This window comes from Oncorhynchus tshawytscha, linkage group LG04 (assembly GCF_018296145.1).
Source record: "Oncorhynchus tshawytscha isolate Ot180627B linkage group LG04, Otsh_v2.0, whole genome shotgun sequence".
Classification (NCBI taxonomy): domain Eukaryota; kingdom Metazoa; phylum Chordata; class Actinopteri; order Salmoniformes; family Salmonidae; genus Oncorhynchus; species Oncorhynchus tshawytscha.
The window spans coordinates 24123054-24140554 of record NC_056432.1 but is presented as its reverse complement, the minus strand read 5'-3'; the positions used below and the strand labels follow the sequence as shown (position 1 = coordinate 24140554).

The 17501-nt window shown below is 41.6% G+C and overlaps 2 protein-coding genes across 2 annotated transcripts in view; one reads left to right on the top strand and one right to left on the bottom strand.

Moving 5' to 3' along the window:
• Positions 1-3323, top strand: part of LOC112248379 (leucine-rich repeat-containing protein 75B) — a 17507-nt gene extending 14184 nt beyond the window's left edge. The window contains exon 4 of the mRNA XM_024417339.2: positions 869-3323. Within this exon, the coding sequence (XP_024273107.1) occupies positions 869-1457 (589 nt within the window). The 3' untranslated portion in view covers positions 1458-3323. The remainder of the gene's footprint in view (positions 1-868) is intronic.
• A 5482-nt stretch (positions 3324-8805) lies between these two features.
• ggt5a (gamma-glutamyltransferase 5a) lies at positions 8806-16837 on the bottom strand. The gene is made up of 12 exons (XM_024417340.2): positions 16480-16837; positions 13627-13754; positions 13421-13516; positions 12202-12388; positions 11816-11976; positions 11448-11594; positions 11094-11224; positions 10369-10553; positions 10128-10219; positions 9884-9990; positions 9522-9632; positions 8806-9333 (listed from the first exon to the last, which is right to left on the bottom strand). Exons 1-12 carry the CDS (start codon positions 16644-16646, stop codon positions 9187-9189), a joined length of 1659 nt encoding a protein of 552 aa, XP_024273108.1. The 5' UTR covers positions 16647-16837; the 3' UTR covers positions 8806-9186.
• Positions 16838-17501: the final 664 nt, after the last annotated feature.

Below are 17501 nucleotides of genomic sequence, written 5' to 3'. Positions count from 1 at the left end.
CAACGTGCGCGCGATAGTGGATGCACGCGCTTGTCTGGTTTGGTCAGCATGTTACGCTATCAAATGCATTTTCTACGCTGGTCAAATCTGTTAATTCCATGTTTTCTCTTTGATGGCTTAAAGTGTTAAATATTTTTATCAATCAAATATTTCTGCCACCCTCTCCTGTTGCTACAATCCCAAATATATAACTAATTTTTCTGCCATTTGTCTGTCTAGATATTTTCTTGTTTCAGTCATTAAAACAGGTTGGTTTGGCTTTCAAATGAAGTGTCATATAATCAGATGGTGAGTGTTTTTGGCTCTTGGTAATAAGGAAGTCAATGCTTTTCATTCTCTGAATGAGGAGCTTGGATGTTTCGGATGTTTTGGCCCATCACTGTGTACACTGCTAAATCCTCATGCTGCAGAATCTATATCAGCCTTCCTCTCCAAGCGTGCCCAACCCCCCTCCTTTACACATCACAGGAAACACAATATGACACAAGGGCCATGTTCCCTGCTTACACACTTAGATGATACGGTTAAGACCAAAATGTCAGTACTCAGCCCCTCTATTTCCCTCATTCAGTAAAAAAAGGTGCTATCTAAAACCTAAAAGGGTTCTTCGGCTGTCCCCGTAGGAGACCCCTTTGAACAACCCTTTTTGGTTCCAGGTAGAGCCCTTTGGGTTCCATGTAGAACCATTTCCACAGAGGCTTACACCTGGAACCAAAAATGGTTATCCTATGGGGACAGCCAAAGAACCCTTTTGGAACCCTTTTTTCTAAGAGTGTAAGCTCTGAGATATCTTAACTGAGCATTTGTACTTTCATATCCAAGAATGTCTCAAATAATGGTCAATATCCAACACTTTCTTTCTTTACAGTCTCAAGACAACCCTGCAGAGAAAAGTATCCACTGACACAGTTGACTTGTCTGGCATACCTCTCTCCAGTCGAGATGTTCGCCACGTGGCCTTCTACCTTCAGAACAGTGGGGATGCAGTGGTGGCTGTGGATATCAGTTTCACTGAGCTCCAAGATGAGAACCTCCGTGTCCTGCTACCGGTCCTGGGGTCTCTGCCCAAACTCAACACCCTGGCCCTCAACGGCAACCGGCTGACCCTGGCCATAGTCAAAGACTTGACTGAGATCCTGAAAGACCCAAAGAAGTTCTCCAGCCTGGCTTGGATTGATCTGGGCAACAACTTTGACATTTTCACCATGCCCCAGCCCCTGTTAGTGGCCCTGCGACGCCGCTGCAGCCTGAAGAGCAGCTTGCCCACCATCTATGAGTACACAGAGGGCCAACCCTACTGCTACCACATGGAGACCTCCATTGAGGAACCCAGCCACTACGAGGAGGAGGAGGCAGGGGAAGAGGAGGGGGAGGAAGATGAAGACGAGCTGGAGCCATGGGCTATAGGGGGGAAAAAGATTTCAAAGGACTTCACACTACACTACTGTGAGAGGTGATGAGTTGAAGTCCCCCTGGCTCGGTTCAGCTGTGTTTGAAAGGCCTTCCCACAGCTTCAAGTTCCTACCTTTCCCATGTTGCCCTTTACACCATGAGCCCAGTCAGCCATTGTGGCACGAGGGATGTTTAGCGCCACACATTCCAGAGACCATCGTTCCAACACAGCCACCAATTAATTTCTCACCATCTATGAGTTAACCCACACAAGACCACTGCAGTAACTGATTATGTTGGTGACTTACTGTGTTGGTGGATGGTGCTCCTGGGAACGAGGTGCGGTTTCATTGGAGGTGGGCTAGAAGAATTTAGGAAAAGGTGCTCTCTCTCTCGCCCTCTTAAAGTAGCAGCTGTGGAGCAAATCCCAAGGACTTCGGATCAGACGGCTTGACGGAGGAGCGGCATAACGCTGGTGGTCTAATGAGCTGCTGTTGGTTTGGAAGCAGTAGGTTCTCTACCAGGACTGTCACTGAGACTATCCCTGGCAGGCAGGGCCTAGCTCCACATTGTGTGTTCTCTGTTAATCTCTCAACAAAGGCTATGAAACAAGTTCAACAGACTATACAGCCGACGAACCGTCACGTGATTCTGGCAAAACTGCTAAGTCAAGACTTTTTGCCCCCCCCACCCCCCCCTTTGAAATGTCCACTTGTGAATACCTACGTAGATGTAAATGATGACACAAAACAGGGCTCTGTTGTGTTTCCACAGGCTATTTTAGTGCACTGCTGGTGAATAAAGCCATCTTAGAAGACAACCGGTCGGACTCAACAATAGACTGATTGTTTGCTGTTGCCAAAACTCTGAGATTCACCACTGTATTTTGCTGTTTTAGTCATTATCATTTTAGAACACATGTGGGATGAATGACAGTGCAGACAAGCCCCAAGGGTGGACTCATTCATCTCTTTGTAGTGAGGAACGTACCAAATGGAATCACATACTGACACCCTTTGTACTGATTTGTCGTTATTAACATTTATATGTGCGTTTGTTTATATGTGTGTTTGTTTATTGTGGGAGAAACATAACTGTTACATATCAGTTGTAGGCTATTACCAGGACTGATAATCAGCAGGGTGGGCTGAGTGTAGTGCTGGATAGTGGTGGTCTATGAAATAGCACATAATAGTTCAGTTGGGTTTACCAACTACAGCTGAGCTCCATGCTGTATTGCACTTTAAGAAATGTGAGAAATGGATTTGACTTCAGATCCATTTCATTCTCTCATTGATGCATAAAGCTTTTTACCAATTCATCCTAATATCAATATCGATTTTTCACAATGATATTTCAGAAGCTTAACCACACTGACACCATAATATACATAAAGGTATTTCAGCAAACTGCTATTAATAGAGTCAATGCATTAACAATAATTGAATAACTGGATGTAATATACTGGTATCATCTGATTGAATATGTGTGAGGGTGTTTAATGTGTGTTTGCTGTTGTATAATGTCTGATTACTGTTGTAACTGTTTGTATTATTAATCGTAATTATTTCATTGTGAAAATGAGCACTCTAACCTCTGCTGGAACAATTAGGGGACACACAAGGGCAAGGTATTAATAAACTAATGACATACCGCTAGCAACAAATGTTCCCCATTTCACTGACATTAAATGTACACTGAAATGTAGCACAGGAAATCACTTTTCATGTACAATATGTGTATGTTTAAAAAATATCAAAGGTGTTGTAATGGTTTTATGGGACTATGGTAGGAAAATACTTTGCTCACACTGTATATGTTAGCATTGTGTGTCATTGTTATACTATTTGTCAACTCTGGGTCATTGTATCTGTATGTGGTGCCATACTTAGAATGAGATTTTACTGCCAATAAAATGTGACTCTAAGCAACTGTTTGCAGGATGAAGTGTAACAGAAAGAGAAGAGTAAGATTGGCATAAGGTTGGCACAAGAGCCCGAGTTAAGTTTAATTTCTATGTTAAAGTCATGATTGAGTGTTTGAGTGGGGGTGCAGGTGATTTAATAATGACACTGCTAGCAACAAATGTGATGTGTTAATTGTTTGTCTCTTTGGGTTGTTTTGACTCGTCTGCTGCTGTCATTGGCACAAACAGCAGGAGGAAGTGTAGAAGTGTCTGTAAACAACAAAGCTGCTATGCAATCACTTGAGAGGTGATTGATGTGGGTGGCTAGGCTAGAGTTTTGGGGGTTGAGGGTGTACTGTGTGTCTGTGTGCCAGTGGAGTGGTTTGTCTGCGTTGTTGCATCCCATTAGTAAAAACCTTACGCTCCCATCATGCACCAGGGCAACACAGGGGCAGGGATAGGGTGGCAGTCACAAGGTCTTGTCCCTGGTCCTCTCCTCCCCGGCCTTTTGTTCCTGCCGCCACAGATGGTAATGTGGCATTTCCACCAGGTGGCTCCCATAAGGTCACAGCACAGTGTGACTGTCACACCTCCCAGGTCGCAAATGCCATGCTATCTAGGTCAGACATACACACTGTAACAGTCAAGGATTGCCCACACCACATCTTGTAGATTGGGTCTTGCTTACAGAGCAAGTCAAACATCATACATGTGAAAGTCTTAGTTCGCTTGTTTGCGAATATTTTAAGACATGAGCAGATTTGCTGTATCTACTATGTTCACAGAGCTCATGACTAAAGGCTTCCTGGGTATTCTTTTAAAAGGGAATCACAAAATGTATTTAAAGGTCGTAAAATACATCGCAAAATGTATTTAAAGGTCATAAAATACAGTGTGGTCAGCATCATCCTTGCTGTATCCCCTTGCTCATGACTAAAGGCTTCCTGGGTATCTTTTGAAAAGGGAATCACAAAATGTATTTAAAGGTCATAAAATACATTGTGCTGTATCCCCTTCCTTTGTCCAGTGAATAGTTAGCACTGATCTGAAATTCAAAGATGATCGTTACCATCCTTCTTGTCTAATAGAGCAATACTGTTTGCATAATGACTTAGGAGGAAGCACACTTGAATAGGTTGTAGAATTAAGCCTGCTTCTGCTAAATCAAGGGAAGGATCATTTTGTGTGATGCTTTATTTTCTGTTTAATAGCTACACTCCCTGACCAAAAGTATGTGGACACAGCTCATCGAACATCTCCTTCCAAAATCATGGGCACTAATATGGGGTTGATTAATCTCAAATGTGTTTGATGGGGTTGAGGTCAGGACTCTGTGCAGGCCAGTCGAGTTCTTCCACACCATCTCGACAAATCCTTTCTGTATGGACCTCGCTTTAAGCACGGGGGCATTGTCATGCTGAAACAGGAAAGGGCCTTCCCCAAACTATTACCACAAAGTTGGAAGCACAGAATCATCTAAAATGTCACTGTATGCTGTAGTGTTAAGATTTCCCTTCACTGGAACTAAGGGGCCTAGCCGGACCAGGACAGAATATTTTTGCACGATACATGATTCAGCACTCGCTGGTCCTGTTCTGTGAGCTTGTGTGGCCTACCACTTCGCGGCTGAGCCATTCTTGCTCCTAGACATTTCCACTTCACAATAACAGCACTTAGAGTTGACCGGGGCAGCTCTAGCAGGGCAGAAATTTGACAAACTGACCTGTTGGAAAGTTGGCATCCTTTCACTGAGCTCTTCAGTACGGGCCATTCTACTGCCTATGTTTGTCTATGGGGATTGCATGGCGGTGTGCTCAATTTTATACACCTGTCAGCAATGGCTGTGACTGAAATAGCCAAATCCACTAATTTGGAGGGGTGTTCACATACTATATAGTGTATATTCACAATGATGGCTTCTACAATTGCCATCGAAGTCCCTTCAATCTTACAGCGATGCCATTTATCTATTGTTTACTTCAATTACTACTCTAATGACTTCCGGACCAGCAATGATAATCATACCAAAAGATTTATTAGAATTTATTCATTTACAGAATGAATTCTGATTCATTTCAGAAAACTTGATCTGCAATGAGCCATTTACTGATCCCATTATCTTGCTCCATCCCCTGTATACTCCAGCACCCTGGAAAAAAGGAAAACTGCAAGAAGCCAAACAGATAGACAGCTCCTAATACAATCTGGTACAGAGCAGCGGAAATACCCAGCAGATCTCAATAGGGATGAGCTATGCTTATGAAACATACCCAGCTGACTCACTAGCCCTGTTTATACCTGGTTCTACATGCGTCTTTTGTCCTGATCATTCGGATTGTGCCCACATTTTTAGACAGGTGTAGACAATTAAAAATGCATTGTGAACGGATTTTGATCAGATATTATAACTGTAAACAGGCAAGATCAGGACAAGATCAGTACAAGATCAGGACAAGATCAGTACAAGATCAGGACAAGATCAGTACAAGATCAGGACAAGATCAGGACAAGATCAGTACAAGATCAGGAGAAGATCAGGACAAGATCAGGAAAAGATCAGTACAAGATCAGGACAAGATCAGGACAAGATCAGTACAAAGGATGCATGTTAGCGGCAGGTATAAACGGGGCTACTGATTCCTCACAGAGTGTTTCATTTGTAAAAAATTAAGGCCCAATAACAACACAACAGCTCTCCGTTTCTAACAACTGGAGCAGACCAGCTCTTCCCTCTGCACCCTCAGGCATACAGAGGACCAGGTCGATGCTTTCAGGACTGTTCTGTTCAGGGCTTCAACAGTAGGATGCTCTTATAATATGTGACACTTGATATTAACATTCTGTGTAACCTCAACATCTGTCCATCATTTACAACTTGATAGACCGCAGCTAATATAATACCCATCCCATGACAAATCAGATATTACAGTATGCCTATCCAACAGTGGTCTGTATTTAAGGGTCAGTGAATGTTTTCATAAGATGTGAGGAAAATGTTCTGTTAAGCCCTACTAATACTTGTGTACTAAAATGTCCTTATTTAAGCCTAGGCATTGGGCTAGAGATAGTTAAAGAAACTAACTCATATAAGCTAAGTAACAAAGGTAAAGATAATTAAGATATCTTATCTGCGGAATATGCTTTTATGATTGAACTGTTGAAACTCTTGTTATTAGAATATCTCCTTTTGGGCTCTGGTGTTGGCAGCTGTACTTCCTCCCTCAGATGGGCCTCAGTCCCATTGGGTCCAGAAAGGGGGGAAGTCATGCTTATCTATCACATGTCGCTGTTGCTATGCAGAATATCAGCAGGGAGTATGGCAAAGAAAGTCAGAAGGAAAAATTGTTTCCATATGTGACCTGTGTGTCTTCATTGCAAACCATGTGAAGGGATGGCGTGAATAATGGGGAACCAATCACTTGTCTCCACAGTGTTTGTGCGTCAGTCACCTCCTCCTAGAGGGAGATTGTTCTCTCCCCTAGTTCAAGGTGGAAACTAAGTGACAACAAATGTTGTAGTACTGTAGTACTGAACAAAACAAGTTATTTGTATTTGGGGCCCAAGGTCTGGCACGGGATGTGTGGGGTTAGTGTTTGGAACCATTGTACATCATATCTGAAGTTGCACCTATCCTGACCTATCCTGAGTTAGTATATATCCCAGAAGTTAACTCCACTCAGGGGGCTCTCACTCCACCACCTGCGGGGGTGCGGTGACCAGTCTCCTTGTTATAACAAATATTTTAATAAAAGTAATACCTTGATTAATTTTGCCTCTCCTCATTATTGACCAAGGGTAGAATTTCCATCACAAAGGTGTCACACAGTGTATGAATAAAAGATAAGGACCATTTGGCTATGGGCCTGTTAAGTTTGTAACCACCAAATATATGAAACTTTCATTAGGTCAGAACATATGTAAAATAAACAGACCTATGTTATAATACAGATATGAAAAGTATAACTAAAGTATCAAACTGACGAAACCATCAACAGAAATAAATTCAGCATCAATTCTAAAATAGAATATAAAAAAATATTGCATAGACAACATATTTGAACATTTCAGGTATTAAAAGGTTCCATCCATATACACTGAACAAAAATATAAATGCAACATGTAAAGTGTTGGTCCCATGTTTCATGAGCTGAAATAAAAGATCCTAGAAATGTGCCATACGCACAAAAAGCTTATTTCTCTCAAATTTTGTGCACAAATTTGTTTACATCGCTGTTAGTGACCATTTTCCCTTGGCAGAATAATCCATCCACATGACAGGTGTGGCATATCAAGAAGCTGATTAAACAGCATGCTCCTTACAAAGTTGCACCTTGTGCTGGGGACAATAAAAGGCCACTAAAATATGCAGTTTTGTCACACAATAAAATGCCACAGATGTCTCAAGTTTTTAGGGAGCGTGTAATTGGCATGCTGACACCAGGAATGTCCACCAGAGCTGTTGCCAGATAATTTAATGTTAATTTCTCTGACATAAGCTTAGTTTTAGAGAATTTGGTAGTACGTCCAACCGGCCTCACAACTGCAGACTACGTGTAACCATGCCAGCCCAGGACCTCTACACCTGGCTTCTTCCCCTGTGGGATCGTCTAAGACCAGCCATCCGGACAGCTGATGAAACTGGGTTTGCACAACTGAAGAATTTCTGCACAAATTGTCAGAGTCTCAGGGAAGCTCATCTGTGTGCTCATCGTCCTCACCAGATCTTTGCCTGACTGCAGTTCGGCATCATAACCGACTTCAGTGGGCATATGCTCACCTTAGATGGCCACTGGCACACTGGAGAAGTGTGCTCCTCACGAATTAATCCTGGTTTCAACTGTACCGGGCACATGGCAAAGGATCTGTATTGTGTCATGTTGACGAGCGGTTTGCTGATGTCAACGATGTGAACAGAGTGCCCTGTGGTGGTGGGGTTATGCTATGGGTAGGCATAAGCTATGGACAACGAACATAGCATTTTATTGATTGCAATTTGAATGCACAGAGATACCGTGCCGAGATCCTGAGGCCCATTGTTGTGCCATTAATCCATTGCCATCACCTCGTGTTTCAGCAAGATAATGCACGGCTCCATGTCGCAAGGATCTGTACACAATTCCTGGAAGCTGAAAATGTCCCAGTTCTTCCATGGCCTGCATACTCACCAGACATGTCACCCACTGAGCACATTTGAGATGCTCTGGATCGATGTGTACGACAGCATGTTAAAGGTTCTGCCAATATCCAGCAACTTCGCACAGCCATTGAAGAAGAGTGGGACAATATTCCACAGGCCACAATCAACAGCCTGATCGACTCTACGCAAAGGAAATATATCGCACTGGCTGCATGAGGCAAATGGTGGTTTTCTGCCCTTTCTTTTTTTTAAGGTATCTGTGACCAACAGATGCATTTATGTATTCCCATTCATGTGAAATTCATAGATTAGGGCCTAATGAAATAATTTCAATTGACTGATTTCCATGTAAGAACTATAACACCGTAAAATCTTTGAAATTGTTGTGTTTATATTTTTGTTCAGTGTACATTATTAAGTACATACATTCCAGTACTGGAATAATATCCAGTAAGTTCTAGAAAAAGGGATGGGGAAGAGAAGACAGGACAGATCTAGCATTCAATCATCCTCTACATTACAATGAAATACAGTATGCTCCTATTTGTGACTCAATATCAGAGGTTGCTGTTCAACACGTTGCCTGTTGATACTGTAGTAAATGGGATGAGAAGCATATACTGTCTGCACAATCACATTTTGTCTGAGGCATAACCAGAACCATGTTTTTGCTATAGCTACAGTAGCTCTATATTGACAGTTGGAATACTATCTACATATATCCAGAGTCAGTGACCAACAGTCTGGAAGACTAATAACCAGCTGCCTTGCCCATCTTTCTGGAATCTGAAACGGCTTGGATGCAACCGATGTCCTTCTCTACAGCATTGACCACGTTGTAGAAGTACTTTTGATCTTCCACTGTGTGCCCAAAATTCTTCAGATCCTCCACCACAGCCTTAGGGAGAGAGGAAGAAAGTGCTAGGAACAGGAGTACAGACACACTGAAGTATGAGAACACTGTATATGGAAACCTGTGAATACTACCTTCTCCGATGTGTAAATCTGTGAAAGACCAACAATATTCTTCAGAAACATAACTGAATACTTTTTTGATCGTTGAGTGCCCATGATGTGTGGTGTTACCTTGTCAAAGTCAGGTTCAAACTTCAGTGCGTTTTTGGAATCCACAAACACAACGGGGGCAGTGATGGCCTCCTCCAGACTCTTCCCAAACCACAGGTGGTTCATGAGGGTCTGGGAGAGAGACAGACATACGAGACCATGAGGAGGGAGACTGCTAATACTGTGACTGTATGTGGACTTAAAGTGAATGTTACCATGGCGGTGTGTTTAAGGTACAGAGTGTTTTAGAAAACATACAGTAAAATATTGGTCACACAGTAGATTTATAAACATTAGGTGAGTTTTGGTGTTATTCAGGTATTTGTTATTTGATTACACAAAGTATATGTTGATCAAATATTGTTGTTACCATGGTGACTTACCAAGGCCATCCCTGTGGTGATCATGCTGCCACCTGACCCGCCAATCACCAGAGTCTTATACTTGGACTGCAGAACAACAGGGGACATGGAGGAGGGAGGCTGCTCACCTGCAAGCCAAACCATAAAACAAATCATCAAGGAGAGGCTACAAAAGCAAATGAAATGTCCAAGAAACTATCAGTTTATTTTACAGCCACCCTTACAAACACTCAGGAAATATTTTTTTTGGGGGGGGTCACATTACCTGCAACAATGTGATCTGCCTTCCCACAGAAATCTGCCAACTCATTATTGAGGATGACACCAGTTTTAGGGGAGAACACTCTGGATCCAAACCTGAGTGAAGGGAAAGATATTTGACAAGTCATTGTGTGTATTGTGAATGTTACATGTTTATACATAGCTAATGACAATTATACATTGCTGACATAGCCCTAATGATGATTATTGTTATGATTCTACACAGTGTATAACATTAGACTTACATGTGATTGATAGTGCTGGTAACAGAGACGGCAGTTCCATCCTCAGCTATCACAGACACATGTGTGGTGCCCATGGTGTCCAGGTATGGAGCGATGTTGTAGTACTGAGCATCATGGGTCTCATTACTGCTGATCATGGCCCTGAAGTGGTCAGCAAACTGCTGCTCAGTGAACTTCAATGCTCTCTGGACAAAGTAAGTAAATAGACCTTGATCAGGCAGGTTGGAGTTACAGTATACTGTATATTGCATTACAGTAGCAACTCTCTACTTAGCCACTTCCCATTTCACCCTTGTATCTTATCATGCAGAATGCATGGTTTGCTATTTTGTGTGTGAGTGATTTGAAAAGCAGGTGTTTGCCCTGAGGCATGGCTGCAGACTCATGTGACCCCATGGAGTTAGACACCTATGTGTATACAGCCATGTCACAGGTCTAGCAGGTTTGCAGAGATGAGACATCTTTTGAACAATTTGTGAAAGAAACACAGGAATATCTGATCATGGTAGGGATGGAAAGTCATTTCAAACTGAAGCACAGCTAAGCTGGCATCAATAATAGCTGATGCTGCACCCTCCATAATTATCCCTTGTGGCTCAACATGACCCTGAGAGTACTCTGTTGGGATAAAACAGCACTTAGATCATTAAAGATTTACGAGCACCCAGGTCTTGACCTATACTATGTCATGATTTCCTATACGCCTGGAGTCTTGTGGAACTTACTGGTTCTGAGTTGAAGTGTGGATCACGGATGTACTTCCTCAGTCCGTTAGAAAATTTACATGCTTCGATGTAGCGTTGGTAGGTGAGAGTCTTTTGTTTTCCCATCAGAGAAGCTGAGTTTAGGGTGTATTCTATAGACAAAGACATAAGGAAAATGTAATAAGGAGGTGGGTTTTCTGCCAGTTTTCTGGTCTCAGGATGCTTTCAATCTTAAACGTTTTATAATCAATTTCAGTTAACCCAAATACTGTATCAATAAGCTAATGATTACTTATATGCTCTCAATAAGAGCATGTCAGTGTTATATGGGTCCATCTTAAAATGAAAAAAAAAATGATGTTATTCAATTCCAACCTTTCATGATGTTGAGGATGAAGCTGAGGATAGCGCCTCCTGATGGGGGCGGGGGGAAGTGCATCTGGTACTCTCCTAGAGGAATGGTCCATGCATCTGTCACAGTCACTTTAAACAATTCCAGGTCCTTCATGGATAGTGTTCCACCTAAAATACAGTTACAAGACAGCAAAAACATAAATTTAAATATATTGCTGAGTTAATCAGCACTCCAAATGCCTATACATACCACAGGCACATTATAATTTGGGTGTGATCAATGTGAATGCATTAGAGACTTGCAGCTTCCTTGTAATTAAATATATTTGCTGTAAAGCAATGCCACAATAAGGAAGAGAGGTGATTATCAATAATGGAATTTGGTGTACCTGCTTCTTTTATGTCGCCGATTAAATCCTCTGCTACTTTTCCAGTGTAAAAAGCATCTGCCCCTTGGTTTGCAATGATCTCCAATGTGTCAGCCAATTTTTCAAACTTCACAGTGTCTCCAACCTTCAGCAGGTTTCCATTCTTATCTAGAAACAACTGACTACAACTCAAATATTATTTTCTTGCAATGTGGTGACAGAATGATGGCTTGACATTTGCTCTCTTGAAATACTTTTCATGTTATACATCCACACATCTGGGACTCATCATACTGTTTTATTGTCTCACTCTAGGGTGGGCTTTATGAGTTGGATTCCTCCAGTCATTTAGGGTCAATGTGGCTCTTACCATAATGTTACGTCTTTAAGATCAGGGTGGTTCTTACCGTACTGGTAGGGTCTCATCCGTGTTGATCAGTGGGATAAAGCGGCCCAGGACCTGGGGTACAGGGAAACCCTCTCTGGCCAGCTTGATGGTGGGATGGAAGAGGCTGGCCCATGGGAGTTTCCCAAACAACCTGTGGGCCTGCTCATACCCACGGATCTCTCCAGGGACACCAATCCATTGGCTGCCTGGAACCAGGAGTAGGGGTGGGGGAAAATCAGACTTTTTTTCTAGACACTTTTTTCTCTCGAAACTGTCTTCGGTCACAGTCACGGTATATTTATATCCCTGAGATTGCTATCACTTACTGATTATAGCTTGTTTGTCCACTTTCATAAGTGTAAGTAAATCTGGTGTTGTTTGCCTTTTGACATTAACAACATTTCTGAAAAACAAACTTTGAATGGAGTAAACATTGTTTAAGCCTTTCATGAGTTGATTTTCTTTAGGGATTTTGCTAAGCCATTACATTTTGACTGGCATGGTAATACATATAGTCTTTTGCAGAAGATTTCTCTTTTTGTGTTTACAAATGAAGATGAACATTTTCAATTAAGTTTATGTTAATTCATAGTATATATATATATAACAACCTGATTAGTGGTATTAAAAACAAAGCCAACTGACTGGCTGTTCACTGTGTGTGCTCTTGGCTTACAGCACACAGCAACATGCTGCTTAAAGGTCCACAGGACCCTTTTGTCTTGTTCAGTGCATTTATAAATCACATTTTATTGAAAAGGGGAGAAATCAAAAGGAAGCAGCAAAACCATCTGCCTCACAGTGAGAGGAGAACCAGAAGCAAGCTGGCATTTGCAGACAGCCTGTCAGAATGGAGGCAGGCTTTATGAATGAAACAGGCCAATGGAGGAGGGTACCAGGGGCGTTTCACATGTCTGAACAGGTCTAAACAGTAGTCTGGGGTCTGGATGTGACTGTACTAGCTCTCAATGTCATCATTAAATAAGGACTTTATACCAAAGAATGAAAATCCTTGCTTATAAACCAGCATAGTCGGCTTGTCGCTTGACAGACAGCTTTAATCAGCAAGATCAAGCTGCCCCAGGATTACTGGAGTTCAACAGAATTCCCACCTTGATGCCAACAGGAAAGAAAGCTCGAACAACAAGAAAAACAGCTCCCACCGTAAAGCGGAAGGACATGCTTTTTGACTACAAAAACAAGTCAAGAAAGACAACATTCATGTTCACTACAAATACCTGTCATCATTTGGAAGGTGTGTGGGCATCCACTCAGTAGATCAGGGTTAAACTCCTGAGGGACAGTCTCTCTTGAATTGATGATTTTAACCTTGCCTTTGAAATAAACAAATGTACATGACATGAAAGTTTTTATCCCCCCTCTGTGACTTTAACATTTGGATGTCTGTGTGGTATCTCATAGTAGGGGGATGAAGTGTCCTTACCGCTACTGTCCATCACCGTGAATATGGACCCCCCGCCAATGCCCATACTTTGCGGGTTTATGACAGAGGTGCACAGTAATGCAGCAATGGCTCCATCTACTGCTGATCCTCCTCTCTGCAGGATATCTCTGGATGGGGGTTTACATAGCATGTAGTGAGCCTGGCTATTTGTCTGTCTCGATGTGGACTGTGCAATAATACTAAGAACCATTAGGCTATAATTAAATTAATCTGATAGCTTCAAACCTCACTGTAGATGTATAGCCTCAGTAAAATCTGCTAAGTACTGGATATATACTGTAGCTATGAATGCAAATGCATGTTCATTTCATTTCTTAAAGGTCAGACAATACATAGATACACAAAAAGGTAGTTGCATAGCTGGAGTTGTGTCAGCGATTATATAGTTGATAACTGAATTGTTTCAATGAGCCCTTTGTATCATCTGGTAGGCTGTTTGATTCAGTGTCCTCGGTCTCTGTACAACCCTGTGTGGATGAACCAGTGAGAGCTGGTCAAACCTTTAGCTTTTTGCCATTCTCAGTGCAGGAGGTACATAAAGCCCTGAAATCCTTAGATCAGAGAAGCCTGCAGGTCCTGATCATTTGGATCCCTGCTTTTTAAATCTGGCAGCTGATTTCATAGCTGAACCACTTATATCTCTGTTCAATCTAACCCTGGAATGTAATGAAATTCCAAAGATCTGGAAATCAGCATTTGTCCAACCACTTTTAAAAAAGGGGGAGATCCAACTCTTTTAAATAATTATAGGCCAGTCTCAAAGCTGTCACCCCTGGTGAAAATACTTGAAACCCTTGAGAGGGAATAGCTAAAATAGTTTTTATATACTAACTTTATTTTATCAATGTACCAATCGGGATTCAGGAAGAAGCATAGCACAATTACAGCAGCCATGAAGGTTTTAAATGATATCACTGAAGCCCTTGACAAAAAAACAGCACTATGTCTCACTTTTTATTGATCTCTCTAAGGCTTTTGATACAGTTGATCATGCTATACTAAGGCAGAGATTGTCGAGTGTAGGTCTTTCGGAGCATGCAGTTGCATGGTTTGCTAACCATCTGTCTAATAGAACTCAGTGCACTCAATTTGATGGGCTCATGTCTGTTAAATTGTCTGTCTGTAATGATGTGCCCCAGGGCTCTGTACCTGGTCCCCTCTTATTCACCATTTACATAAATAATTTAGACAAAAATGTGGAAAATGCTCAACTTCACTTTTATGCTGATGATACTGTTATTTATTGTTGTGCCTTGTCTCTCACAAAAGCTTTCCAGAACTTGCAAACTGCTTTTCAACATACCTTGTGTCAATTGAAGCTTATCCTCAATACTGACAAAACTAAACAAATGATGTTTTCTAAAGCAAGAAATATATCTCTGATATATATTTCACCTATTACTACCTGTTGGGGCAATGAGATTGAGACTAACCTCATATAAATATATTTGAATTTTAATTGATGATGGCCTCTTTTAAATTGCATAATCAACAACTTTCCAAAAAATTGAAGCTGAAGTTGGGATTTTATTTTAGGAATAAGGCTTCTTTTGAAGCCAGAAGGAGGCTAGTATCAGCTACATTTATGGCTTTACTAGACTATGGGGATATTTTATATATGAATGCTTCCGCTCAGTGTTTGAGATCAATTGACACCCTTTACCATGGCACATTAAGATTGATTTCAAACTGCAAAACACTTACGCACCACTGCACTTTGTATACCAGGGTTGGCTGGCCTTCTCTAGCCATTTTGGGCTTACTACCATTTTATTTGGGCATTTTTATTGTTCAGAAATGTGGTTAATGTCGTTCGCAGGACATTATCCTGATAACTGTTCCAAATGTCCAAACTGAATTTGGTAAAAAGGGCTTTTGTGTATTCTGCGCCATCGGCTTGGAACGTCTTACAAAATACTTTTAAACTGGATGAACTTGTCCCGATTGGTGCTTTTAAATCACTGATGAACGATTTTGAGACTGATTCCCTGACCTGGCAATGTTTTTAACTTGCTGTTTTATGATTTTGTTATACTCTTGTGAATTCCATGGTTTTTACTAGATAACATGAAAAGCTACAAGTAGTCTGTCTGTAATTGTGTAATTTTTTATTTCACCTTTATTTAACCAGGTAAGCTAGTTGAGGACAAGTTCTCATTTGCAACTGCGACCTGGCCAAGATAAAGCATAGCAGTGTGAACAGACAACAACACAGAGTTACACATGGAGTAAACAATGATGCTGCCTATCTTGGCCAGGACGCTCTTGAAAAAAAGAGATTTAAAATCTCAATGAGCCCTTCCTGGTTAAATAAAGGTTCAATATTTAAAAAAAATGCCTATTTACATTTCTCAACAATGTGGTACTATCTAATAGGCTACTGACCAGTGCAGATGAGAGGGTAGAAGGAGGCCACATTTTTCATTAAACTGGTAGGCAAGATAGGCAGTAAATCCTAACGTATGAATAACCAAAGTTAGTGATTAGGGTTCAACTTTACCTACTCAAGACTAAATGTGGCCCTGCGCGGCTCTGCGCTTGACGAACGCACATACATATCCGCACCGGACAGCTCCTTTTCTCGGCTATTTAACAGTGAGTGACATTGCCTGTGTTAGAGCCTGAGGAACTGTTTTGACTTTAAGGATTGTCCATTCCTAACATTTGATTAAGTCTACATTGTACGCTCTATGCGACTGTGCCATTTTTGTTTTTGGAAAACTTGACCATAATACATTTGTCAAATAAATGAATACCAGTTACACCACCTCTACAATACTATAATCCACTGTAGCCTACCTAGGGGTAAACGGATAAACAGTAAGCACTTACCGTCCAATCTTTGAGCATATTTCCGAGTCTGCTGCTACAGCTGCGCTTCTAAAGACCCCTTCCGTACAATTTTGCTTGGCGAATGCAGTGCATAAAATAATTATCCCAATCGCGCTCACTAGCGTTAAAGCTATACACGTGTATATTCTTGCTTTAGTTCTGGCCATTGCTTGTTTTTTCAGTCACTCTTGCGGCGGCGTCCAAAACGTATGTCACCATGTCCTTACTCCGAACGCAGATGGACAGGCAAACTCCTCCTCTTTGACATTGTTCATAGGAGTCACAGGAGAAGATGTTTAGGATAAAACTCGTAGGTTGTTAAATCATACCCATGTCAGCAATGCTCTGGTCCAATGTAGGTAGGGTCATAGCATAATGCGTGGGCGGAGCCCAGAGGAATTATGGAACAGTGGCTCATGTTATCATACCTGGGGGAACTGAGCACCTCCTTGCAATGATGGGCAGTTAGGCTATACAGTAACTGTCTTAAACATAGCCTAACTGGCCAACATTACTCGTAAGTATAGTTCAGACAGTAGGAAAAACAATAACTATGGGCTTATACTGCTAACCACCTTTGCACAGATTACCACCAGCGATTCCACCAAGTATTAGCCCAGAGCCGGCCCTAGCTTTTTGGGGGCTCTAAGTGAGATTTAGTTGGGGGCCCTGTCATGCCAAATAATGTCCCCTGGTCCCCTGTACTTCACAATGGAATTCAATAAACTATTAGCGTCCGTTGCCATATCAACGCTGTGATAACCTAATTATTAGAATTTTGGAGATCATTATGGCCTAAATGACGTTCGTTTCATCATCGCTATTGCAAAAAAGGCTGGTTTCCGCGAGAATTCCGCTGTTTAAAAATCTCTTAAAGGATCCGACCCTTTTTTTCAATTTTTGCCTAAAACGACATACCCAAATCTAACTGCCTGTAGCTCAGGACCTGAAGCAAGGATATGCAGATTCTTGATACCATTTGAAAGGAAACACTTTGAAGCTTGTGGAAATGTGAAATTAAT